Source organism: Paroedura picta, chromosome 2, assembly GCF_049243985.1.
Source record: "Paroedura picta isolate Pp20150507F chromosome 2, Ppicta_v3.0, whole genome shotgun sequence".
In the NCBI taxonomy this organism is placed as follows: domain Eukaryota; kingdom Metazoa; phylum Chordata; class Lepidosauria; order Squamata; family Gekkonidae; genus Paroedura; species Paroedura picta.
Genome location: NC_135370.1, coordinates 83,874,419 through 83,902,303, shown reverse-complemented (window position 1 = coordinate 83,902,303; position 27,885 = coordinate 83,874,419). Strand labels below are relative to the sequence as shown.

At 44.1% G+C, this 27,885-nt stretch overlaps 1 protein-coding gene across 14 annotated transcripts in view; it reads right to left on the bottom strand.

Moving 5' to 3' along the window:
• Positions 1-27,885, bottom strand: part of LRRC56 (leucine rich repeat containing 56) — a 95,098-nt gene that overhangs the window by 48,441 nt on the left and 18,772 nt on the right. For 11 of the 14 annotated variants that reach the window (XM_077321350.1, XM_077321354.1, XM_077321351.1 and 8 more), the window contains 2 exons: positions 10,155-10,242; positions 8,448-8,508 (listed from right to left, as the gene is read on the bottom strand). In XM_077321350.1, coding sequence (XP_077177465.1) covers positions 8,448-8,508; positions 10,155-10,242 — 149 coding nt within the window. Of the gene's footprint in view, positions 1-247; positions 693-4,218; positions 4,867-8,447; positions 8,509-10,154; positions 10,243-13,581; positions 13,707-27,885 lie in introns of those variants that run through there. The other 3 variants (XM_077321358.1, XM_077321360.1, XM_077321359.1) reach the window with 3 other exon arrangements.

Genomic DNA, 27,885 nt, shown 5'->3' with positions numbered 1-27,885 from the left:
TGGGGAGTTTGCAGCTCCCTGCTCTGGAAAGGGTTTAGGTGAACTCTGTAAGGAGTTTGGAGGTCTGACTGGCAGCAAAACTAGCATTTTTCTATTTATGCCAGGCTCAATAGATGTCTCCCTATTTGTCCCAGTCAGAACTGGCCACAGTGATAAATATGACAATCACCTCCAGATTGGACTATTGCAATTCATTCTACACAAGGCTGCCCCTGAAGATCCTTTTGAAAAACAGGGTTGCACTTACCTATAACTGCTCTGTGCAAGCACACAAGGGTCTGTGTCTTCACAGGCCTGCCATGCAGAGGAGCTAGCAAGCTTCAGTTAACGATTTTTCACTCCCAGGAGTGCAGCCCCTCCCCTCCAGGAGGCAGCTGAGTTTCCTACCCAGAAGTCACATGATCTGGATGAGCTAGTGCTCCTCCCTTAGTCCTGTGCTGTGAACTAGACATTGCTCATCGAAGAGGCAGTCCACAGCGGGGAAAGAGGGAGGGATGTGTGCTTGCACCAAAGTCCACTCGATGAGCAGCAGTTACAGGCAGGGTTGTGCACGGCAGCGTCCAAATCAGCCGTTCCAGGCTAACGCAGCCAGCGCTCTGCCGCGGGGGAGGGAGGGGCATCGGTGTGCAACCCAGTTTTCATTGTCGTGGATTCTTTATAGTCCCATATGGGAGATGTAGCAAGATAACTCACTATGGAGGTGAGTGTGGGCTGTCTAACGGAAGACTGACTGAAGACCTTCCTACCACACAGTAGCCTCATGCCTGGAGTCGATGTCTATAGCATAGTGTCACACAAAGGTGGATGGAGTTGACAATATCGCTGCACAGCAGATGTCCATCAGCAGGATGCCTGAAGTGTAGGCCACCGAAAAAGCTTGGGTTCTCATGGAGTGAGCAGAGATAGCCAACAGTTGTGGCTGGAGTGAGACTACGCTAACCTAATAGCAATGACTATCCACCTAGATATGCTTTGCGCAGAGACCATCTTGCCCTGGTGTGGTCCCTGGAAACATACAAAGAGGATCCTGTCCTTTCTGCTTTGTTCTGTCCAAATAAAACTGACCTACTGACATGTAAATGGTGTTACTTTCTTTCAACTGGGGATGTAGGGTCTGGAAAGAAGACTGGGAGGAAGACCTTTTGCCCCAGGTGAATTCTGGAAACGACCTTGTGTAAAAATCCTATGGTAGGTTCTCAAGGTCAATTTCTTTTTGTGAATCTGTAGAAAAAGTGGGTTGCATGAGAGGGCTGTTATAATATAATAATGTAATAAGCAGGGATACTTGCCTGGCAGATGTGACGGCTACCAGGAAGGCTCTCTTGAATGAAAGGAAAGGTCAGAGGATACCATGGGTTCAAAGGTTTATCTGAGAGAACTGCCAAAATCAAGGAAGGACTCTTTATGGGTTAGGGTGTTATACAGGAAAGAAAAAATTATTTAAACCTTTCATAAAATGTTTAACTGGGCTATTAACAAAATCAACCACCCATCAACTCAGGCATGGCATGCAAATGACATACTCTGGTGAAATGCTCTGTCGAGACTCATGCCCTGTTTAGGTTCCGTAGGGCCTGTAAGACTGAGTTATTCATCCATGCAATCCACTGATACAATTTTACTTGGCTTAGCATCAGTATCCCCGTTCATCATGCCACAATGTCATATTGCTTTAAAGAATATTTGTATTTTAATTTATGTTTCCTATTTAAGTTGCTAACTGCCTTAAGCCCCAATTGCTGTGGGAAGGGCAGGATATAAATAAAGAAATGCATTAGCTGCTACTGTAGAGAAAAAGCCAGCTCAAAGAAAACAAGCATCTTTGTGTTACCTTTAATAATGATAGGTCACTTGACAATTGAGGACTTGTGCATAGGTCCAAGACACAGCTACTACAAAAGACACACTTAATAGAACAGCTTTTAAAGAAAGTATGTATTTATGTTTTTACATATATTCCTTTACTCATCCCTGAAATTAGAAACTAGAAGCAATTAGATTAAAAATGGTGGCTGCTAGCCAGACTAGAACGAATACTCCATTAGCTTTGAAATATAGTCCTTTTTGCCAAAATCATTAGGGAGACAAGTAACATATGTCATCATGGAAGAATAAAGGATAGTTTTTTAACTTGCTCCCATCAGAGAACGTTCCATGTTTCTCCCTCAATTATTACTTCATAAATCTGAGATTACTTGGCTCGAGAGAGACAGCTGGAACCAATGGAAGTAAAAGCCTCATAAAAGGAGTGTAAAACAGAAATTAACAAAGCAATACCTTTTCATCATATGCTGTGTATATATTTTCCCTCCTGACCATACAATAAGTGGGCCAACATCCAGACAAATGAGAAATAAGAATGCAATCCATAGGGTAACATTTAAACTTTGATGATGCTGCGTAGCTGGAAGAACATGGGTTCTGCTGACCTTTTACAGGATTCGGATTTCAGAATTTTGTCACACAATTATCAGAGCAAATGTCTTATCTTGAAAACCAGATATTAAACAGCAAAACAAGTCAAAAGCGCTCCTGTGAAGGTTCAAGACAGAGTTTCATAACTTCTATGTCTTGCATACTGGAGAAAATAAGAGGTTTTTGTTCTTGGTAGATCTGATATCCCTGCTATCCCACAGACTTGGGTACCCAGCTTTGGTACCCAGCTTCCCACAGATTTGGGTATCCAGCATTGTCTGAGCAGAAATGAAAAGGTTCATAGTACAGTTTCACTTGCAAAGCAGTAATGACTACAGCAGCACACAGAGATTTAATACAATTTTTAACAAAATAACAGTGGGCATATGGAACAGTGGAATGTGCAACCAATGGTTAGCTTGACTTGTTTTAAAAGCCATATTAGAAAGACCTTGTGCTATTTCTTGGGCAAGCAGAAGTGACAGCAGGGATACAATCACTTTCACTTAGCATAAACAGACATAACGCATCACCGATGTCTTCCGGTGGGCGTACCATTATAGGATGTCTACTTTAATGGTTTTTAATGGGTTTTTATTGGGATTTTATGCATTGGGATCTAGGTGTAACCTGCCACAAGCCAGCCTATCGGGGGTGGTGGATAATAAATCAAATCTAATCAAGAGTAATTTTAGTATTTCTGCAAGAGCTGTTCCCTCCCTTGGGATCCAGCCCATTATCCCACAGTACAGGAGCAATGCTACAATCCATTACCATGTCTTATAATGTCACATAGGTAAAAATACCACCACCAAGGAAACCATTATTACTGCTGTTACGGAGAAAATTTCAACAGTACCTATGTCTTTCCAAGAAGCAAATTTCCATTTGACATTTTTAGATTAAAAAAATAAATTTCCTGCCCAACTACTCAGCTCCACATGAACATCACTGTGAACGCTTCATGCTTTCATAGCTTCATACTTTCACTCTTTCACACCATGTACTAACTGGCCCTTTTAACTGGAGATATTAGGTATTAAATCTGAGACCTCCTACATCAGGGGTAGTCAACCTGTGGTCCTCCAGATGTGTTTGCTGGCAGGGGCTCATGGGAATTGTAGTCCATGAACATCTGGAGGACCACAGGTTGACTACCCCTATCCTACATTAAGACAGAAGATGCTTTGCTACTTAGCAGAACCCCATTCGGCAATACTATCTATGGCCTCCAGATTCTAATCTCCTGGATGGATTGACTGGATCTTGAAAGTTCCCCATTTATTTATTTACTGGGGAAGCAAATTTATAAGGGATAGAACAAACACAAGATAAATAAATAGTTTTGTATGACCATGACAAGGATAGCCCAGGCTAGCCTAATCTCATCAGAACTTGGAGGTTAAGCAGGGACGTTCTTGGCTAGTATTTGGAAGGGAGATCACCAAGGAATGCCAGGGTTATGATGCAGGTGGGAAATGGCAAACCACCTCTGAACAACTCTTGCTTTAAAAAGTCTACAGTGTTGCCATAAATTAGCTGTGACTTGAAGCCACTTTCCATCACCACCAGCATGAGCACAAGATATTTAAGTTATTTTGTTTAACAAATAACACGCATGTTAAGAAATCAAAAACAGAAATTTTATGGAGAATACAAAAACAGCTGGGAATAAACAGATCTGCTCAGAGATTAATTACACAACTAAAGTGAACATTTCTCAAATAAAAAATACAGCTATGGAAGCTGCATAACCACCCCTTTAAGGTTAACGGCTTCCTAGCAGCCAGAAGATTCACTTACGTATTCTCAGATTTAATATTTATTTGCAGAGGTGGTGTTTGAAAGATCAGTACTCTATGACAGCGCTTCCCAAATCCCAGTCTGGGGACCGGGACTGGTCCATGGATCAGTCGGTACTGGGCTGCGGTTCCTCCTTGTCCTCCTCCCCAGCTGCCCCAATGGACGGCGGGAAGTCAGGGGTGCCGGCGGGAAAGCAAGTGGAGCAGGGGCTCAGGCGGTGGTGGCAACGTCCCTCGGCAAAAGACGACCCCTCCCAGGCCTCAGTAAGATTGTCAAGAGTTGACAGGCCCCCGGTGATAAAAAGGTTGGGGACCACTGCTCTATGAGACTTGGGGAGGGGGGAAAGGACTTAGCACTTTAAAGTTGGAGAACAATTAGAGACAGCATTGGGAATTTCTAACGGAGCTAGCTGAAACTAGAGTACTGCAGTAGAGGGGGAGGCTGTTCATTGCTATCTCAGGATCAAATGGCAGAGATGACAGCTGTGCTATATCTACAGAAGAAGTACTGGATTGCCTCCACTTTGCTGGGCTTGCACATTTGTATATAAAAGAAATATTACTATGTCAGCATAGATTCTATTGCTTTTATATCAAGAGGAAAATTTGGATATTAATTTGATACTGTTATTCATTTGTTATGATTTATATACTTTTATCTTTTCTTGCATGATTTAAAAGTCCTACAATAAAGAGAGATAGAAAAATATAAATAGACAAACAACAACAACAAAACATGAATAGCCTATGAAAGCCTGGGGTAGCTGCTTAAAAACTGCTGGCACAATTATAGCCTGGGCATGATGCCAGGTTCCAGTCCTTCCCCTGTGCTCATCCCTTATAATGTAATTGTACTAATATGCAGAAGGCAAACTTATTTAAGCAGAGGCTTCTAATAATGACTAGAAATGGTCAAAAGCACATTAAAAACAATGTACTGCATCATACACCAAATGCTGTAATTGTCAAAGCTCAGTATTTTATTCATTTATCATGTTCTTATTCATCTATCATGTCCAGGGACCCAGAAATCTACATGGCTATAAGCTAAACATAACATCTTGGCACATACAGGAAAGAGGCAGTCAGCATTTCAGTAAACAAAAGAACACACTCATTAACTTCATTTCCTGGGATAATGTCTGAGGATTAAGAAACTTCAAATTTTTGGAATCTTTGGGGGAGAGGGGGGACAAAGCACATGGGGGCAAAACAAAATAAAGGGTATTATTTAAGCAGAAACTGATAGAGCCACAATACGTAGGACTCCCAGCATTTCAACAAAATAAATGGAGATAAGTGGACTAGGCTTTCCAAAATGGCCTTGTTGTTGTTGTTATGTGCGAAGTCGTGTCCGACCCATCGCGACCCCATGGACAATGATCCTCCAGGCCTTCCTGTCCTCTACCATTCCCCGGAGTCCATTTAAGTTTGCACCTACTGCTTCAGTGACTCCATCCAGCCACCTCATTCTCTGTCGTCCCCTTCTTCTTTTGCCCTCGATCTCTCCCAGCATTAGGCTCTTCTCCAGGGAGTCCTTCCTTCTCATGAGGTGGCCAAAGTATTTGAGTTTCATCTTCAGGATCTGGCCTTCTAAAGAGCAGTCAGGGCTGATCTCCTCTAGGACTGACCGGTTTGTTCGCCTTGCAGTCCAAGGGACTCGCAAGAGTCTTCTCCAGCACCAGAGTTCAAAAGCCTCAATTCTTTGACGCTCGGCCTTCCTTATGGTCCAACTTTCGCAGCCATACATTGCAACTGGGAAAACCATAGCCTTGACTAAACGCACTTTTGTTGGCAGGGTGATGTCTCTGCTTTTTAGGATGCTGTCTAGATTTGCCATAGCTTTCCTCCCCAGGAGCAAGCGTCTTTTAATTTCTTTGCTGCAGTCCCCATCTGCAGTGATCTTGGAGCCCAGGAAAATAAAATCTGTCACTATCTCCATTTCTTCCCCATCTATTTGCCAGGAATTGAGAGGGCCGGATGCCATGATCTTTGTTTTCTTGATGTTGAGTTTCAAGCCAACTTTTGCACTCTCCTCCTTCACCCGCATCAACAGGCTCTTTAGTTCCTCTTCACTTTCTGCCATTAGAGTGGTATCATCTGCATATCTGAGGTTGTTGATATTTCTCCCTGCAATCTTGATCCCAATTTGTGACTCCTCTAATCCCGCATTTCTCATGATGTGCTCTGCATACAATAGGCAAGGTGACAGTATACAGCCTTGCCGAACTCCTTTCTCAATTTTGAACCAGTCAGTGATTCCATGTTCAGTTCTCGTTGTTGCTTCTTGACCTGCATATAAATTTCTCAAGAGACCAATAAGATGCTCTGGTATACCCATCTCTTTAAGAACTTGCCACAATTTGTTGTGCTCCACACAATCAAAGGCTTTAGCATAGTCAATGAAGCAGAAGTAGACGTTCTTCTGGTACTCCCTAGCTTTCTCGATGATCCAGCGTATGTTGGCAATTTAATCTCTAGTTCCTCTGCCTCTTCGAAATCCTGCCTGTACTTCTGGAAGTTCTCGGTCCACATATTGCTGGAGCCTAGCTTGTAGGATTTTGAGCATAACTTTGCTAGCATGAGAAATTAGTGCAATGGTGCGGTAGTTTGAACATTCTTTGGCATTGCCCTTCTTTGGGATTGGAATGTAAACTGACCGTTTCCAATCCTGTGGCCATTGTTGAGTTTTCCAAATTTGCTGGCATATTGAGTGTAGCACTTTTACTGCATCGTCCTTTAAGATTTTGAATAGTTCAACTGGAATGCTGTCACCACCACTAGCTTTATTGTTGCTCAGACTTCCTAAGGCCCATTTGACTTCACATTCCAGGATGTCTGGCTCCAGGTCAGTAACTACCCCACTGTGGTCATCAGGGATGTTAAGCTCGCTCTTGTATAGTTGTTCTGTATAATTTTGCCACCTTTGTTTAATGGCCTAGGCTTTCCTATATGAAAACAGGTGGGTGGGAGTAGCTAGTTCCTTGTTTTGATGCTCCACATGGAATATTCTGTACAACATGAGCAGCAAAACTGGGAAAATAATTCCACAACCAGTACTGTTTCCATATGGGAAAGTGGGTTGTTGGGGGGATTCAGGATTCTGTGATAAACCTGTTTTAGACCCATTATGCACAAGCCAGAATGCCCGCACTGGCGGCGGAAGGCCAGCGGGGAAAATCCCTGATTATGCATGCCCCTGCCGCCAGCGCAGGCATGGCCTGGCTCAGGGCCACGGAAGGCCCGCGTTATGTGAACGTGGGAACTTCTGCGGCTTCCAGGATACCACAGGTGCCTGCAGGGGCTTGGGGCGGGCTGGCGCTGTGCATAATTGACAGCGCAGGCCTTTTGGCCCACCCGACCCTGACCTATGGGATACCACACGCTCCTGCAGGCTCCATAGAGCTGGCAGGGGCGTCCCCCTGCCCCTGCCATAGCTTATGGAGGGGGCCCAGGCCTCCTCACTCGCCCCGGCCACTCCCCACCTCTCCCCCCCCGGCCGCTGCCACTTACCTTGCCTGGCAACATCCCGGGCTTCCTAGCCCCGGCGCAAAGCGCATGTGCGTGTGCTACGCCGGGGCAGCCCCGTACACCCTGCCCCCATGCGTACATGGGGAACGACGGGGCAGCAACGACACAGCGGCAGTGTGCAGTAGCTGCCGCCGTGCATCATGGGCCTTAGTGATGTTCATACTGGCAGAATTTAAATATCCAAATAGGAGTAGAACACCAAGATGCTTAAAGAATAAAATTGTTTTATTTAGAGGAGAAATAATTTTGTATAGAAAGAGGAGAGAGACCTAACTGTCTAACTGTTCTCCTGTCTTTATCGTGTCTGTTCTGGAGGCAACCAGGATGAATTGTGCTCAAAGGAACAAGAAGTCTCCAAAGAGCCAATCAGGATGCTAGAGAAGAGTATTTGAAAAATATAAAGAAGTTCCTATTCTAATTGTGTTTAAGTACACATCTCCTCTGATGCTCTCTGTAGGAAATTCCTCATATGCTCGTACATCGTACACATTGCAGATCATGCATATTCCAATATTTCACAGCCCTTGGGCTCTCATTTATTTTTTAAAAGATATTCCCTGCAGCTGCTGTGTGGATGTAGGGAACCTGACTGGCTCAGGGGAACTTGGACCCAATTCTTGACAAAATGAACATGTATTTTGGTTCTAACTGGGGGAGGAAAATGTAAAAGTATATTAAAGTTTACTTCTAGCTTCTTACCTCACAGAAGTAAGCACACTGTTGTTCAGTTTCAGTTGTTTCAAGTTAGGGAGATAAACACCTATAAGATCAGGAAAGAAAATAAAAATGTCTAGGTGGATACACTAGAATGTGGTCATCATAATAGTTGTCTAGCCCTTTCCTTTTCTCTGAACTAAGACATATGAAATATACATAGCAACTGAAAGTCTGCCTAAAGTAAAAGCATATTCCCTTACATTGTCCCTCTCTAAAATCTGGCATTTTAATAGTATGTTCCATTAGGATAGCACGAAAAAAACAGAATTTAGTCAAACCATATAAACCAGTTTCTAGTGACATTTAAATGTAGTCAGTGTCTCCAAACGTACTTCTGATGGGAACAGAATATTTTTCCCCAAACAATTTAAGAAAGTTTGAAAGAACTGCAGCTTACGGTATATATATTAATCCTTCTCCCACTTCCACTCAAATAGGTTTCGTATTGTTCCAAAAACCTGTGAAATCTTCTTCACCAGAGACAATAGTAGGCCAAAAGTGGTATGTAAGTTCTATGTTCTTCACTTATTCCTTATTGAACTTATTAAACTCCCTCAGTAAGATATTTTTAGATACACAAGCTGACACCCATAATGTTATGTTATTTTTTTTTTGCTCCATTCACACCCAAGGGTGTTCACATGTTACAAAATTGGAAATTGTGGTCACTATGGGTAGGCAGGTAGTTGTGAGTTCCTGCATTGTGCAGAGGGTTGGACTAGATGACTCTGGAGCTTCCTTCCAACTCTCTGATTCTATGAAAATCCACACGGCAGACATAATTAATGTTAATATATGGACATCTACAGCTCCATGCTGGGGAAACTTCCATGTACCAATCAATAGATATAAGTTTCTCCAGTGAATTAGGTATGGTTCCTCAGGGACATTTCAGTTATGCTTAAGCTTCCTCTTCCCATGCTCTACAATCCTGATCTGAATTGGGTCCCCATTGCCCTAGGAATTGAGTTCCAAGAATGGAACTCCAGGCAGGTATCTCATCCAAAGTCGTGGTGATGGCCTCATATCTGACACATGGACTTTGTACTGTATGCATCAGCCCTAAGTGGGATAGGGAAAGATTTTGATCTTACTGTTAGCTCTATGAATAGGGGGAGCCAATTCAAACTGGCCAGGATTATAACTACTTAAATAAAACATCAACTCCTCTATACTAATACTTTCATAGTTATGACAGCTAACTTCTAGAACATATCAAGAATCAGAAAGCATAAATGCATACCATTTATGGTTACAAGATGAAATAGCACTAAAAATAATAGGATGACAGGGCTGGTGAGTGCCAAGTATTTTCCCCACTAAATATATAATTAACAAAGACTCTTATCAGAAATGTTCCAAGGTCACTTTTTGCTTTTAAAGTGCTTCCTCACCCAGAGAAGAAGACAGACTCAGGCACACAATTAACTTAGATATCTGCCAGAAGGCAAGAATCAAATAAGGGTGCACAGTCAGTAACTTGATTTGTGGCTATTATATGAAGAAACCTGGTAGCATTATAAAGCCATTACCAACCATTACTTTCTTAGAGTTTTCTTGCCATGAATTGAGCTCCAGATTTGTTTGCATTCAAAAATGAAGAACTTCAAAAACCCATGACTCATCTTGGGCAACTCCCAACTTCTAATTAAGACTCAATTAGCAAATGTCAGATCAATTGTTTCTCACCAAAGTTTCCCAGGCTATTCTCTCTCGTGTCAACACGCATCTCCAGGGCCCTCACTTGTCGCAGATCATCTAGTCCTGTCAATGCTTGCTGCAACAGGAAACAAAAAAGAATGAACTAGGGCTACAATGGCCACGGGATGGGGCAGGACACCAAGGTACCCCTTTCATTTTTCTACTCTGCTTCTCAGTCACAAAGTGTTTTGCAACAATATCCTTGCCATGTATAAGTAACTCCCGCTATGCGGTTTATTCCTAGACAGCTAGCCCCCAGTCTGGGTGCACTCTGAGGAAGCTCATCCTTGATGTCAAAAGCCTGGCTTTATACAGGCTCCATGCAGCTGCTCAATCTCTAACCTCCCCTTGAGTGCCTAACTTCTTATGACGGGGGACTTTACTGGCTCAGCCTGCTTTGCTCAGAAGAAAGAAGGGAGAGAGAAGCAGCTACTACGGCACCAGAAAGGCTGGGGGAGGGAGAGTCTTATCATTGTGAGGGAACCAGACTCATATCCAAAAGCTGCAGGTTGGCATAGGAGTACCCGTCCCCCCCTCCCCAAGTAGGGCTCCATTCGCTGCCTATATCCTGCTTGCGTGTAGGGAATGGGGATGGTGACAAAGCTGTCGTTTCCTAACAAGATACAGAATGGAAAAATAGAATAGTAAAAATAGTAAAAACAGCATACAAAAAATAAATGCAAAACCTTTACATAAGCCTACCTATGAGTCAGCTGCTATCTATTGGGGGAAAGCCTGGAAAAAGGGGACTGGCTAGCAATAAGACATCATTGGAGCTTTGGGGGAAGACAAAAAGCAAATATGAGCCTGGCCCTGAAGAGGAGGAAAACAGGGGATACGCTTCTAGGTAGCACTGTGTGTGAACGAGACCTTGGGGTACTTGTGGATTGTAAACTAAACATGAGCAGGCAGTGTGATGCAGCGGTAAAAAAGGCAAATGCCATTTTGGGCTGTATCAACAGGGGCATCACATCAAAATCACACGATGTCATAGTCCCATTGTATACGGCACTGGTCAGACCACACCTGGAGTACTGTGTGCAGTTCTGGAGGCCTCACTTCAAGGACATCGATAAAATTGAAAGGGTACAGAGGAGAGCGACGAAGATGATCTGGGGCCAAGGGACCAAGCCCTATGAAGATAGGTTGAGGGACTTGGGAATGTTCAGCCTGGAGAAAAGGAGGTTGAGAGGGGACATGATAGCCCTCTTTAAGTATTTGAAAGGTTGTCACTTGGAGGAGGGCAGGATGCTGTTTCTGCTGGCTGCAGAGGAAAGGACACGCAGTAATGGGTTTAAACTTCAAGTACAACGATATAGGCTAGATATCAGGAAAAAGTTTTTCACAGTGGTTCAGCAGTGGAATAGGCTGCCTAAGGAGGTGGTGAGCTCCCCCTCACTGGAAGTCTTCAAGCAAAGGTTGGATACACACTTTTCTTGGATGCTTTAGGATGCTTAGGGCTAATCCTGCGTTGAGCAGGGGGTTGGACTAGATGGCCTGTATGGCCCCTTCCAACTCTATGATTCTATGATTCTATGATTCTAGGACAAGATTCCATCTGGGAGCAGGGCAGGGGGGGGGTGGAAAAGCAGGTCTGGGAGTGTAGCTCCATGTTTCAAAGGAGAGGAAAGTTTGGTGATTTCAGTCAAAGACTGGGATCCAGAATGTGAACCAAGCATAGAGCTGAGGAAGCAGACTTGAATCCAAAATCAGCTATGAGATGTGAGGCCTAAAGCAGGGAGGTTCATTGATTTAAGCAAGACTAAATTAACCTGGATGATCTGGGCTAGCACAACCTCATCAGATCTCAGAAGTTAAATGGGGTTGGCCCTGGTTAGTTTTTGGATGAGACACATCAAGGAAGTCCAAGTGGAAACGGAGAGGCAGGCAATGACAAACCACCTCTAAATGTCTCTTGCCCTGAAAACTCTATGGGTCTCTGTAAGTTGGCTGTGATTTGATAGCACTTTCTACCACCACCAAACTAACTGAAGGTGGGGAAGAAGGCTTGGATCTGGAAAACTAGTTACAAAGGCATTAAGGAGGTCTGGAGAGTGATTTTATACACCTTTAATTATATTAACCTGTGGCGGTGGTTTTGCTGGGACAGGATTGGACTTCGGTCTGAAACTCAAAATCTGTGAGCTACTGAAAATAACGGCTAAAGTTGTCCAACTAGGGGAGGCTTGGATGATACGACTGTTGAAAAGATTGGGATGTCAATGAAATATACTCAAGCTGATGATGATGGCTGGGGCATAGAGCTCTGCCTAGAAGTCTGAATCACTCAAGTTGGAGAGTGGATGAGTTTGGGCAGAAGGCTCAGTTACTGCTCAAAAAGTCTGAGCCAATTATTCATAGGCAGAGGAGAGGGAATTCCAGAGGTTTAAACACAAAAGACTTGTATCAGTGTACTTGCATTCCACTGTTTACGGGTACAGCTTTTATGTCAAACACCAAGTGATAATGCCCAATTTGACTTCTGTTTGCTCTTTACAAGGTGCATCATCTAAAACTAATCTCCTGTTTTATTAATGTGACTGGGAACCAACTTGACGTAGTGGATAAGAGCAGCGGCTTTTAATCTGGACAGCCGGGTTTTATTCAGCCAGGTGGGTGACCTTGGGCTAGTCACAGTTCTATTACTGCTGTTCTCACAGAGCAGTTTCTCTTAGAGCTTTCTCAGCATCTACCTCACAGGTGTCTGTTGAAGGAAGAAGGCAATTATATGCAGCTTTGAGACTCCTTCAAGTAATGAAAAGCGGGGTATAAAAACAAACAATTTTTTTTCTTCTACGCTCCATCTTATGATGTGTGTTCCAGTTAGTGCTAGAGAGACATTTGACTAACTGCTGACTTTTATATTCTCAAAGAGAGTGTGGTCATATTTTGCTTTGCTTTCCCACTAATCTTTGGTGTACTACAGTTAAGGGTGGAATCCTTCCTTGAGTTTACACCTTTGATATGAACTGCTACATGTAGCTCTTCTATGGATTTGCTCCTATTTAAAGAATCCCTAACCCCAGGGTCCAGTGGGGGAATACCCACTGAGACACAACATTAATTAATTTCTGACTATTTAATCCAATTTCCTCTATTGAGGTTATTATAAAACTCCACAAAGGAATCCAAAGTATCTTTTGATTTATTGACTATTTCTCCCTTTTAATTTTTAACAGCCATGATCAATTTCCTTTGTAGGACCATTTTGATTTTTGTTAACCAACAGTTTAGAACACTTCCCTTAAATTAATAATATCTTTGTTTAATAAACCATAATTTCAATGTTGTTCTATTAATATATAATACGTTTAACTTCTCTCTTTTTCTCTCTAATATTATTTTATCCAAAAGGGATCCTGAACTTTCATATACTTCTGTTAACCTAGAAGCTTCTGAATTCTCTTGAAATTACCTTCCATTTCTCTACAGTCCAATGTGCAATAGGCTCTAGAAAACTGTTGCTGGTGGACAAAGCCGGCCACAGCAGGATTATAAGTGGCCCACAGACACTCCTGCATCGCTCAGGCTACCCCTCAGCATGACACACAGACAGACAGAAATGTGTCCCTAGCATCAGTCACTTGTAGTTAGAGGCTTCCTTCACAGCAGGCCTGAAGGGAAGGGGTGTGCGTGTGGAATCCTGAGCAAGAGCCCTGAGTGAGGGAAATTCCACCAATAGAAAAAGGCAGTCCAGTTTTGTCAGCAGTTGCTGGGCAGATCCCTTGGACTGCTGAGCATGCTGGTTAACTGGTGAGTTGTCCTTAATCACAATCTCCCTTTTATGTGGCATGATGATGATTCTGTTTGCTATTGTTACCTGTCAACAGAAATGGGTTAAATCACCAAGTATAATCTGGACTATTCTATCTCAAATCAATATCTGCTCTGACAGGGGCAATGATTATCAATCTAACTGACATTTTATTTTATTTATTTATTTATTTATTACATTTATATACTACTCTCCCTGGAGGCTCAGGGCAGTTCACATGAAACATAAGAATATGAATACAGATAAATCAATAACCATAAATAACAGTAGAACCATAATAAACAGTGAGAACAGTAAATTCATAACCGTAACATATAATGCACCTGTAATTGGTCGGTTCAAGACATTGAAGCTCATGGACATTAAAATTCATGGGAAGGAGGCTCAGGGGCCCAGTGGAGACTGTTGGGTTTGGTCAACCTCAACCTGGCCAAAAAGCTCCCTTTTGCAGGCCCTGCAGAATTGTTCTAGATGTTAGGGTCCTGATCTTCTTTGAGAGCTCGTTCCACCAGGTAGGGGCCAGGACAAAGAAAGCTCTGGCCCTGATTGAGGTCAGGCGAGCTTCCTTGGGGCCAGGGATCATCAGCCAGTTGGAGGTGGTGGAGCGTAAAGCTCTTTGAGGGGTGTAGGCAGAAAGGTGGCATCTCAAGTATACTGGGCCCAGACAGCATATGGCCTTAAAGGGGATTACCAGAACCTTAAGTCTGGTAATTTAACTGGTAACCAGCATAGTTGTTGGAGAATGGGCTAAACGTTGGACCCCCATGGTGTCACTGTGAGGATCCTGGTTGCAGCGTTCTGGACCAGCTGTAGTTTCTGGATCAAGGTTAATGGCATGCCTGCATAGAGCAAGTTGCAGAAGTCTAGTCTAGAGGTGACTGTCATGTGGATCACTGTGGCTAGGTGTTCCAGAGCCAAGTAGGGCACTAGTAGCTTGGCTTGAGGAAAGGTGGCAAAATGCCAGCTGTAACACTTGTGGCCTGGATCACGCCCAAGTTCCTGGCGGAATGAGCCACTGAGAGCTGCACTCTGTCCAGGTTGGGTAGGCATGCTTCCTCGCTTGGACCCTTCCTGCCCAGCCATAGGACCTCTGTCTTTGAAAGGTTGAGCTTCAAATGACTCTGCTTGAGCCACCTTGTTACTGCTTCCAGGCAGCTAGCTAATACTTCTGGGCGAGAATCCCAGGTGAATCCCAGGCGAGAATGCTGGGTGTCATCAGCATATTAGTGACATCCAAGCCCGAACAGCTGTACCAGTTGAGTAAGAGGGCACAAGAAAATGTTTAATAGGATTGGAGAGAGAGGACTGCTTCTTGAGGAACTCCGCATGCGAGCTGTTGGCGTCTTGATGATCTCTCTCCTATTGCCACCTGTCTGCGATCCCGGAGGAAGGAGATCAGCCACTGAAGGGCTGTCCACCGTATCCCACAAGAAGAGCCAACAAGTTCAAAGGCTCCTTAGATACAAGAATCCCACTGAGTCTTGAAAAACTACCATAAACTGGGGAATAGAAAGAATGTGAGATATCCAATGGATGTTCACATAAGCCGTATAGCTCAATTATCTTGAAAAAACTGAGCAGATGTACAACTGGTGTGGGCGTACATCTAACCCCCCCCCCCTTCAGCTATTTTATTAAACCCTTGACAATTACAAAGTAATATTGGGGAGATGCCTTGTAAATTAACATTAATGTATCCCCTCCCCCCCCTTCAAGGATCGCTGCCTTGTTGTGGCAAGGGGGCTTGCGTAGTTCAGTGAAGCTATGAGCTATACCGTGCAGGGCCACCCAAGACGGACAGATCATAGCTGAGAGCTCTGACAAAAGGTGATCCACTGGAGAAGGAAATGGCAAACCACTCCAGTATCTTTGCCATGAAAACTCTATGGACAGTTCCAATAGGCATAACGATATGACGCCGGAAGATGAGCCCCTCAGGTCGGAAGGTGTCCAATATGCTACTGGGGATGAGCAGACGGCTAGTACGAGTAGCGCCAGAATGAATGAAGCGACTGGGCCAAAGCCGAAAGGACGCTCAGTTGTGGAAGTAACTGGTGGCGAAAAGACAGTCCGATGCTGTAAAGATTTTTATTCCATAGGAACCTGGAACGTCAGATCCATGAATCAAGGTAAGCTGGACGTGGTCAAACAAGAAATGACAAGACTGAACATCGACATTTTAGGAATCAGTGAACTAAAATGGACAGGAATGGGTGAATTTAATTCAGATAACCATCAGGTATACTACTGTGGACAAGAATCTTGCAGAAGAAATGGAGTAGCCTTCATAATCAATAAGAGAGTCGGAAAAGCAGTCTTGGGATACAATCCCCAAAACGACAGAATTATCTCAGTTCGAATCCAAGGCAAACCATTCAACATCACAGTGATCCAGGTCTACGCCCCAACCACTGCTGCTGAAGAGGATGAAGTTGATCAGTTCTATGAAGCCCTACAACACCTTCTAGAAGCAACGCCAAAAAATGATGTGCTTATCATCATGGGGGATTGGAATGCTAAAGTAGGAAGCCAAAAGATAACCGGGATAACAGGCAAGTTTGGCCTTGGAGTACAAAATGAAGCAGGGCACAGGCTGGTAGAATTTTGTCAAGAGAATACAATGGTCATAGCAAACACTCTTTTCCAACAACCCAAGAGACGACTCTACACATGGACATCACCAGACGGTCAACACAGAAATCAGATTGACTATGTGCTCTGCAGCCAAAGATGGAAAAGTTCTATCCAGTCAATAAAAACAAGACCAGGAGCTGATTGTGGTTCAGATCATGAGCTTCTTGTTGCAAAATTTAGGCTTAAATTGAAGAAAGTAGGGAAAAGCACTAGGCCACTAGAAAAGCACTAGGCCACATATCCCCGACGAATACACAATAGAGGTGACAAATAGATTTAAGGAATTAGATCTGATAGACAGAGTGCCTGAAGAACTATGGACGGAGGTTTGCAACATTGTACAAGAGGTAGCAACTAAAACCATCCCAAAGAAAAAGAAATGCAAGAAATCAAAATGGCTGTCTGAGGAAGCTTTACAAATAGCTAAGGAGAGAAGGGACAGCATCCTAAAAGCAGAGACATCACCCTGCCAACAAAAGTGCGTTTAGTCAAGGCTATGGTATTCCCAGTTGCAATGTATGGCTGCGAAAGTTGGACCATAAGGAAGGCCGAGCGTCAAAGAATTGAGGCTTTTGAACTCTGGTGCTGGAGAAGACTCTTGCGAGTCCCTTGGACTGCAAGGCGAACAAACCGGTCAGTCCTAGAGGAGATCAACCCTGACTGCTCTTTAGAAGGCCAGATCTTGAAGATGAAACTCAAATACTTTGGCCACCTCATGAGAAGGAAGGACTCCCTGGAGAAGAGCCTAATGCTGGGAGCGATCGAGGGCAAAAGAAGAAGGGGACGACAGAGAATGAGGTGGCTGGATGGAGTCACTGAAGCAGTAGGTGCAAACTTAAATGGACTCCGGGGAATGGTAGAGGACAGGAAGGCCTGGAGGATCATTGTCCATGGGGTCGCGATGGGTCGGACACGACTTCGCACGTAACAACAACAATCCCCTCCCCTTTATTTTTATAGATGAGTTAAATCTTTACAATTTCCTAAAAATCTTGTGAGCAAAATCAAATTGACCATTGTTTGGGAAATATAGTGATGCAAGATTTTTTGACCGATATGTTTGCAATAGAGAGGCTCATTATGTACTTATAGCCAGGAAGGTCAGAACTAAAATGGTTACGTAAAAAATGCTACCTGTAAACATTTAGATTCTTGTTATTGTATTTTAAATGGTTTATAGACTTTTATAGAATGTTATCTGATTTATATTTTTATTATCTCATATCTATCTATCTAATGATACAACTACTTGGGAAGTGCTAAGTGTACCTCCCACAAAAATAAATCTACCTTCATGGTCTCTTAATATAATTTTTGGTTTAAAATCAATCTTTGAATTAACTAGAATCAATTCCCTCAGCTTTTTGTAGACACAGGTGCCACAAATTTGTTTACCCAACCAGCTTCCTATTTTTTGTTTAGGCTTTCATCTTGATGAAGAGTGTTGCCCACTTTTAAGTTCTGTATTAAGACACCATGACAAATCAAACAAATTATAGTTTAGAATCCCAGCAACCACAATGAATTGCACACTCTGCAGACCTTACATTAAACCAGGGGTTAATTGAACTATAAACTGTAGTTTATCATGACATTTCAGTGCAACTTGAGTGGATTGAAAGTATTTCCAACAAGTAAAAAACAAAACAAAATAAATAATAGACTATGATCTAAGATACCATAAGTCTTTCTGTCTTTTTATTTAAAGTACCCAAGCCAAAGGAAAGAATCAGAAACTCAAGGTTTTATAACTACCTAACAAGAAGCTACTCTAAACTGCCATAAATTAAAAGAACTTTTCATAGAGCTGGAAGTTTCTAAAGCACTCCAACCTCTTTTCCAGGATTTGTAGCTAATCCAAATTGTAATGAGATGCCAACGAGTAAACCCTTTCTGACTAAGGATTCCTTTATGATAATGGGTCCTGCATCTGTTTCAACTGTTTCGCCACAGCAAAAAAAAATCCAAGCAAACAGAAATTACATTTAGATCATATTCAGTATGAAAGGCAACATATTCTTGACTAAAACTATATCGCACTGGCCGTGGGCTATTTTAGAACAATCAGAAAGCCTATAAAACAGTTCCATATCTTCACCATTCAATGTAGCAACATCTGTGGGCCCCTGAGGGTTCCAATAATTTCCTCTGCAACTCTGGAGTTCCATGGTGGTCTCCCATCCAAATATTTATCAGGGACAACCCTAAATAGCTTCCAAGATCTGACAAGGTCTGCCTAGCCTGGACTACCCAGGTCAAGACAGATTCTTACAAATACCTTTACAAATTAACATAAGTAAGCTGCTTAAGTTGAACTGCTCTTATCAACATCCAACCTAGCCACTGCAATCCATGCAACAGATACCTCCAAATTGGACTACTGAACTACTCTACAACGAACTACTCTCGTATCTGATCTGGAAACTTCAACAGGTCCAAAATGCAGGGGCCAAACTCCAATGGGAACCAGATAGAGAGAGCACATTCAACCAGTGCTCTCCCAACTACATTGGCTCCACTTTGAAGACTGAATCAGGTTCAATGTACTGGTACTTACTTTAAAGCCCTACGGTCTGTGACCTACGGGACTGACTTCTCCTCTATATCCCTCAAAGTAGTCTTTACTCCAGTTCACAATATCTGCTGAAGATCCTTGTCCCCAGAGAAGTATAGATGGCCTCAGCAAGAGCCAAGGCCTTTTCAGCCTGGTGGAACAGCCTCCCAAGTGAGATCAGAACTCTGCAGAACCTGAAGCAGTTCCACAGGGCCTCCAAGACGGAGTTGTTCTGTCAGGTCTATGGTTAAGGCCCACAGAAAATCAAACTGGTCTCCCTACAAACACATTTAGCTACATATCAGTAGACAAGAATAAACATTGAATGCCACCAAAACATCTTACTGGCATTTTACCACCTCCCTCCCCACCCGCTTCTAAGGAAGGCATTACACTCCTAAATGGAGGTGAATTTTCACCAGGAATGTAAATTATAATACAGGATTTTATAACTGTAATAATTTAAATAATTTGTACCAAACTGTTTTTATTAATGTGATTATGTTTTATAACACATGTTATAAACTGCCCTGCGCCCAAGATGGAAGGGCGGTATAGAAATTAATCTGTTCCACTAAATAGTTCTGGTAACAGCTTGGAGGAGGAGCTGGTCTCATGGTTTAAGTACCACTTAACGCCCACTCAGGGAGGCTGTCCCTCCCCTGAGAGTCTCCTCCCCCCCCCAACCAGCTTGCCTGTCCAGTGGGCTGCCAGTTGCCTTCTGTCCCCCATCCCTTACCACCACCCCCTTCTTCCACTTTTCTCGGAGGCTGCATTAGGGTTGAGCACTTCGACGCAGCCAGCGCCGCACCGTGTGGGGGGGAAGCACATGTGTCAGCGCGCTAGCGGGCACACACATGCAGGCTTGGAGCTCTGCACCTGCATGTGTGTGCCTACCGGCACTCTGACGCCCATGCCTCCCCCCTGTCGTGCAGCACTGGCTGCGTCGGGAGCAAACGGCCATCTTGGGCACCAAAGCGTCCAACCCTACTGCAGATCCCTGCTGCATGAGAGCTGACCCTGCTGGTGAGTTCCCTGCCCGGGGGCCTCCAGCCTGCGGTCTTTCTAGGTCCTGGAGGGAGGGAGAGGCCATCCACAGAGTTCTTCCACCACCACCACCCCAATCTAGCACTCATTGTATTCATGAATGCAACGGGCTTTGCTACAAGTAAATAAATAAATAAAATATATTGGTTGTTCCAAACCTTTAAGACCAAGCAATTACACATGATGGGACCACATAAGCACAGCCAGCTTTCATTCATATTATTAACCCTTTATAGTTTGACAAATTCTTAGCTTTTTAGTAGAAACTTTTAAAATTTAAATATTAGTATGTTAGTAAATGTTATGGCAGCAAATACATACAAGAGACTGGACTCATTTTTCATTCGACTTTACTGAAACACTGGCTTATTCTTTAACATACATACTTTAGCTACCTTAAGTGTATTGAGTACCACAGTTGATTGAATTATGTCAGAAGGCAGATCCTTATTCTGACACAGGAATTCCCCTTACTGTAACACATCGCTGGGGCATCACTCATTATGCAACGTTGGCATCACCATTCAATAGTCTATGATTTCTCCCCAGAAGAGACATTTTAAAAGACAAAGGTGGGGCTACAAAAAACAAATTGCACAATTTTACACTGCTGTGATGTTATACCAATGCAGAGACTGATTTACCATTTTATGTTATTATAGAATGGCTTTAGAGTTATGCTATTATGAGTTTAAATCTATGCTTCTTGGATGCTTTGGGCTGATCCTGCATTGAGCAGGGAGTTGGATTAGATGGCCTGTATGGCCCCTTCCAACTCTATGATTCTATTATGCTTAAAATAGTCAAAATAAGAGTAGCCATCTATAAAGCTGTATACCGAGAAATTTAATTCTCTTCACAGCCAAAGATGCCTCTCAGCTGCCTTCAGATCCTTAAAGGTGTCCAATTGAATCAGAATGAGTAAATTCAACAGTTTTCTAATGAGCTTTTGTATTTGCAGCCATCTCAGTTCTGTATCACATAATTCAACCAGAAAACTGAAGGCAACTACACCTTAACTCACTTGCTACTGTCCTCACAGCCACTATTTAAAAATAAAGCTCAGTTGCACCAAAACCCTCTTGCCATGTTGTGACTCTTAAAGTGTGATTTTAGAAGGGTATAAATATATTTAGGAATACAGACAGACATATGAAAACAAAATTAAAAGAAATTCATCAGTTACCAAAGTTTCTGCATCAAACCTCATCAATTGTCTCATGTTTTTGCACTTGTTTACTTGGTCTGTAACCTTCCTGTCATGTTCGTTTATCTTTATTATTCAAAAGCAATCCTTTGCCAAGAAAAAAAGAAAAAGCGATTCATTGAAAAGCTGTAATGATATAACACTGTAATGAACTTAGGGATTCTGGGAATTTGTTTTATTTAGTTAGTTCATTTATAGACTGCCTTCTGCCCCTGTGTGCTTGGCCTCTGATAACTGTGAAACAACCTCATGTACATCACAAGAGGTCTGATAAAACCCTTCAATGGTCCTCACCAGGCAGCTATCAGAACTGGAAGGGATGATCCCCTGATGACTAGTGGGGGTCTGATATGGAAATCTTTGGCAATCTGAGTATGGGGAAATGGATCTATCCTCTTGCATGAGTGCTCCTATGCCTCTACATATGCTCTACCCATATATCTGTAAATAAATCAAATGCAAATACTATAACAATAAAGACACAATAAGATTCCAGTACTATCTCCTTTCAAGGTGGCCTCTGGAACTTCTCACTACTCGGAGAAGTGAGGCATGACCAACAGTGTAATTTAGGTTCCACTGCAAACTAACTATAACAACATATTTCTGCTACTTAATCATATTGAAAGGATATTTCTGTCTTAAAATCTAGAACTATAATGTACTGAAGATCAGTACATTCAATTTCTGCAAGTTAACCGTGAGTAAAACAAGTCTTCACATAATTTACAAATATTTTAACTGTAGAAATCAAAATATACATTTTAATTATTTATTCTACTTGATCAAATGTACATAAATGAGGACAAGGATGTGAATGGACAAGAATACAACCTGACCACATGAAACTATGCTAACCTTAGAACCTTTGCTCTCTTCAGCATATTACAATGATGAGTACCATAAACTTTTTAAAAGACAGATGACTGTATTTGATTTTCAGGTTACAATTTCAATGAATGCATGTTACATAACGTATCTATAATGCTCCTCTATCCCCTGCCCCCCCCCTCTCCTTGTCTATAAGTACCTAAGAGGCAGTGGGAAATCCAGTCAATAATTTTTGCGTTTTACTGGGACTAGCAGCCAGGCTGAGTGAGATCTTTGACTACAGTTTGAGATCTTCATAACTATACACTAGAGCAGGGGTAGTCAACCTGTGGTCCTCCAGATGTCCATGGACTACAATTCCCATGAGCCCCTGCCAGCAAATGCTGGCAGGGGCTCATGGGAATTGTAGTCCATGGACATCTGGAGGACCACAGGTTGACTACCCCTGCACTAGAGAACGGGGGCACTGCAAAAGTATTTCCAGATATTACGGAGATGCAACAGAATTACAACAAAAGCAACAAAACATGAAGCTAACTTGTCACTTGCATGCAAGTCACTTGCATGCTTCCACAGACCATGCTTCTAGCTGGGTCTCTCTAACATGTTACCCTTCTAGCTGGGTCTCTCTAACCTATCCTACAATTGAGTTTGAGTCCCCATGTGTGCTGCCATGCACGGTTCTTCAATCATAGCAAGGCACATGTCCCTAAGCTGACCCTTCGGACACATCGGACCCTTCGGCTACCCCCCAACCTCCTCCTCCCCCTGCCCCATCCTCTTTACTCTCCCCTACCTACCTACCTTCCTTTCTCTCTCTCTCTCTCCCTTCTGTCTGTCTCTTTCTCTGTGACACTTTCCAGCCCCCAAATACCCACCCACCCTTCTCTCCCGCGAACTCTTTACCAGCCGCCCCCCCCTCGCTACTCACCCCGCGCTCCGCAGCCGCCGCTTCCCCGCCCCCAAACACCCAGCCACCCACCCTTCTCTCCCCCGAACTCTTTCCCAGCTGCTCCCTCGCTACTCACCCCGTGCTCCGCCGCTGCTTTCCCGCCCCCAAACACCCAGCTACCCACCCTTCTCTCCCCCGAACTCTTTCCCTGCCGCCCCGCCTTGCAACTCGGCCCCCCACACCCGCCCAGCGGACCCTTCCCCCCTTCCTTACCCCTCTGCTCTGTTGACCTTTCATTGTACCTACCTTCCTTCCTCCATTTCTCTCTCTTTCTGCCTCTCTCTCCCTTTTTCTCTTCTATCCATCCATCCACCCACCCCTTAATCTCCTTTCTCGCTCGCATCCATCCATTTCTATTCTGCCTTTCTTTCTCCCATTCTTTCTCCCATGGCTTACTCGCCTTTCTCCCCTTCTCTCTCTTTCTCTACGCCTGCCTGCCTTTCTTCCTTCCCTCCCTCCCTCCCAGCGGAGCGAGGAGTCCAGGGGAGGAACTCCCGCACCCACCCCCCTGCCCACTAGCACCCACGGTATTTTCCATACAGCAGGCTTAATGTCTAGTCAATATATATGTTGCAAACAGTTATTGCTTCCTTCATAACACTATATCTCTAATGTTAAGCAGGAAATGTCTGCTGGAACTGAGTCCCCTCAAAAGTGAGTTTTCAAGCCAAACAGAAAGGAGTGCAGCTGTCTGAGGTCATTCCTCATGGAACCTTTGAAGAGTGTGAATCACAATAAAAGCAAACTAGAAGAAGCCACACATTGTTATCTGCCCTGGGTTGTAACATACTGGACCGCACTGCAGAAAGAAGACTGAGGGCCATTCCAAAGACTGAGGGCCATATAATATAGCACTAGTCTTACATTTTGTTTTCGCCACTAAAACTGCATTCCGCATGACGTCGTGAGCAATCTGCAACACTCCTGCAACACAAGCGCCAAAATCGCTTCATTGCAATGATTTTCGGGGAATCGGGAAAAGTGGATTCACCCTCAGAATATCGCTACACTCTTGCCAACAACCTGCAACACTTGCGGAAAAGACATGTGTGTTCTCAATGTAGCAGTTGCAACAAAGTCCCTCCCTTTGGCTTTCTCCTCCGAACTTCCAGCGAAGCAATCACCTTTTTTATTTCTCGGAGCGGGCAAAGCAACGAACTAGCGAGGCTTCATTCACCCAGCGAGGCTTCTCCGGCTACAGTCCCTCCACAGGAGTGCTTTAAAGCGGGGGTCATCAACCCGCGATCCGCGGCCCGGTACCCGTCTGCAAACGCCACGGTACCAGGCCGCCGGCAGCCACACCTGCCTCCCCCCTGCACAGCAAGAAGCTCGGGGAAGAGGCAGGCCCGGCACGCCAGCGACACAAACACGCATGTGGTTGCCGCACGTGCACGTTTGCGCCCCTGGTGGCGAAAACGCGCACGCGCAGTTGCCGCACACGCACGTTAGCCCCTGGTGGTGAAAACGTGCATGTGCGGCAACTGCGCGTGCGCGTTTGTGCGCAGCTGCCGTGCGGCGCCCGGGCCGTCGGCTCTCCCCTCGCCCCGGAGGCAGTCCCTGACCACAGAAAGATTGGGGACCACTACTTTAAAGCTCCCCTAAGTCCCCAAGCACAACACAGCCCTCTGTTCCCCAGTTCCCTTTAATTTTGGCCAAAAATCGCACCTGTGCGGTGGGGGGATTTTTTTTCCACTCGGGGGAGCGTGGTAACGATGAATCACCAGCTCACACACCAGCTAGATGGGTCTCTCCGTTGCAATGAATCAATGCATATTCGTTGCAACATGTTTGTTTAAACCTGTGCTTAAAGGGAAAGGGGCTTTTCGGGCACATGATAGCAACCGCCCATTGGCTGTTCCGTTTGATTGACAGCCAGGGGCGGGAACAAGCACAGAAAAAAATCACTTCCTTTCTAGCGATTCCTGCGAGTGAATGAATGAAACGCTACTGGATTCCACTACAAATGAAGGTTTCACTATTCCACTATTTAAAATAGCGTTTCCGCTTTGTGAAAGCAATTGGCAACATTGGTCCTTGTGCGGAATGGCCCTGAGTGTTTGACTGCTCTCTCATATAAAATACTTCCTATACATATAAAAATAGCATGTAAAGAATACGCTTCTAGATGAACCATTTCTCTATGTACAAGCAGTTTTGTACAATGTGAGCAAAGTATTCAAAGATATTCAAAGGGCTTCTGCTATTCCATTTAATCTCAGAGAAGGCTGAATAGGGAAGAGATGTCCTCATGGTCTTGTGCTTTACACTAGTAATAAAATGCCTTTACTATACAAGTGATTACTGCTTTAATAAAGTTGCCAGCTCTATAACACTTTATTTCTACCACAGTTATCACTAAAATTTCACTTTAATCAAGAAAAGTTATTCATTCTTCACTGATATACAATCTCAGGGAAGAAGCCCTTGTGCTGAAATCACCAAACTTCGTTTAAAACAAAAATAAGAGCATTTTTTATTTCCATGCAGAGGGAATGCCCTATACTGTGTTACCAATGTATCTTGTTATCTAGCTATTCTATGCCAGCAGAAGTGAACAAATTCAAGTGCCCTTCAAGCTTTTGTCAGTCATGAATTTTATTAATTAGTAACTAAGTAAAAAAGACAAGCTACAACACAAACATGCAATATCACAAGAGAATTCTGATTTTTTTTCCTGGTATGCTGCCCTATCTGCCCCCCCCCCCCGTGGCAGCTGGGCGGGAGGTGCCTGGGCTGCAGAGCCTAGCCGGAGTCCACACCAAAGCAAGGTGAATGTCCAGTCTGAGTCGTTAGGTATCAAAGCAAGCAGAGTTAGGGGTGAGGCATAGAGTAGTTGAGGGAAAGCCAAGGTCAGAGTCTACATAAACAAATAGTCAATAAAGCCAGTCCAATTACCAGGTGCGTAGTCAAAAGCCATTTGCCAGAAGTCAAGGGAAGCCAATATGAGTCAGGAGTTCTCAGAGCCAATGGGAATCCAAGCTGGACGGGAGGGTTTCTGCATAGATTGTACCCACGCTGGCACACTCCTGTAGCCCTGCTGGACCATCACTCACTCTCCTCTGAAGCTGCATCAGCTGTATTTGGTCTACGCTGGCATCTAACCAGCAGCCTTGCACTCCTTCTCCGTTCATAACCACTGCTCCGCCCTTCTGCCTCAAGCGACCAAGCAAGTCCTCTTCAGTGTCATCTGCTTCTGGCTGTGCTGGGGCCGAGGCTGGGCACATGACCAGTTCCTTCCTTGTATGCCCTGCTTGCTCTGCAGTGTTGTGTGAATGAATCTTCAGCCAACACTGGCTGCCCAGATGATGGCTGTGGAACAGCTGGCTCTGGTTGCTGCGGCAACACCTCAGAAGCCCCAGGAGGCGTTGGTGGGGGCATGATACCTCTTTTGTTAAAACACATTTTACATGTTCAAATATCAAAGGGTATGAGAGTCCATTCACTTTCACTGAACATTAATTTTTCTAACAGAAAATATAATGTAAAGTTCCCTTTTGCAATTAGTATAAGTTTGGGAACTCAATATACCCAAATTATACTTGCATTAAACGGAATGGTTACCTGAAGATTCTGAATTATACCTTTTGACATAGCGTTGAGTTTCTTCTCATTTGTTTGAGTATTTTCTATGCTCCCGCATTCTTGGTATCTTTCATATTGCCTCAAAAATCCACTTGCATTACTTGATGTTACTGTGTTTCTTATGTTCAGACAACTTCATAAACACACCACCTTTCTCTCAAACCTTCCCTGTTTCTCCCCCATCTTTCCATATAAGAAACCCATACGGTGGTCCAGGATGACCGAGTTCTTAAAACAGGAGATGATTGATTCAGTTACCTGTAGGGGAGGCAGGACTTTGGGGGATGATTGCCATAAGAATTCTGCTAGCCATTGCTGGCACAGCTTCTGGGCTGCCGTGTTGGCTTGACTTCCCGGATCACTGGCTGCAAGGTGAGGGTGTTCTGAGGGCATGGCGAGGCTACAGTCACAAGCGGGGCCCTGCACCACCTGCAGCTGCTCCTGTGATAGGTTGGCACCAATGAGAGGGAGGGGAATGGGTGTTGCCTCTCCAGTCAGAGACATCTGCACACCTTTAAGCTGAAATGGTACCAGGCCAACTTCCATGTGCCTCTCTTTGCCCCCTTGCTTGCCAGCTGGGGTTGGGAAGCACCTCCTTCCTCCTTCTGTTGCCCCCATCACACATACCCAGTAGTGACTCTCAGATGGGGGGAAGAGGATGGCAGATGAGGAGCCCCTTCTGGTCCCTCTGTCCTGACGCTGCCTGCCCTATGGAAAGAGGCATTTAGTGCAGCAGGAAGGTCTCAATTGCATCTTGTAGAATGCAAGGGGAAAGGGCTGGTATTGTGGTTTTCACCCACTTCTTCCTATGGGAAGGGGCTGTGGCTGTGTGGAAAAACCTATGCTTTGCACATGTTAGAGGTTGCAGGTTCAATCCTCTGTGCTAAAGGACCAGGCAACAACAGGTCAGGTGAAATACCACAGTCTGAAACCCTGGAGAGCCGCTGATGGCCTGACTAGCCAATACTGACTTTAAGAGGCTCATTCAGGATAAGGCAACTTCAAGAGTGTTCAGGCAAGGAGGACTGCTTTAGGGGGGGGGGAGGGTTGCCAACTCTGGGTTAGGAAATATCTGAACACTTTGTGGGTGAAGCTGAGAGTGGGCAGGGAGGGATCTCAGTGGAGTATAATGCTATT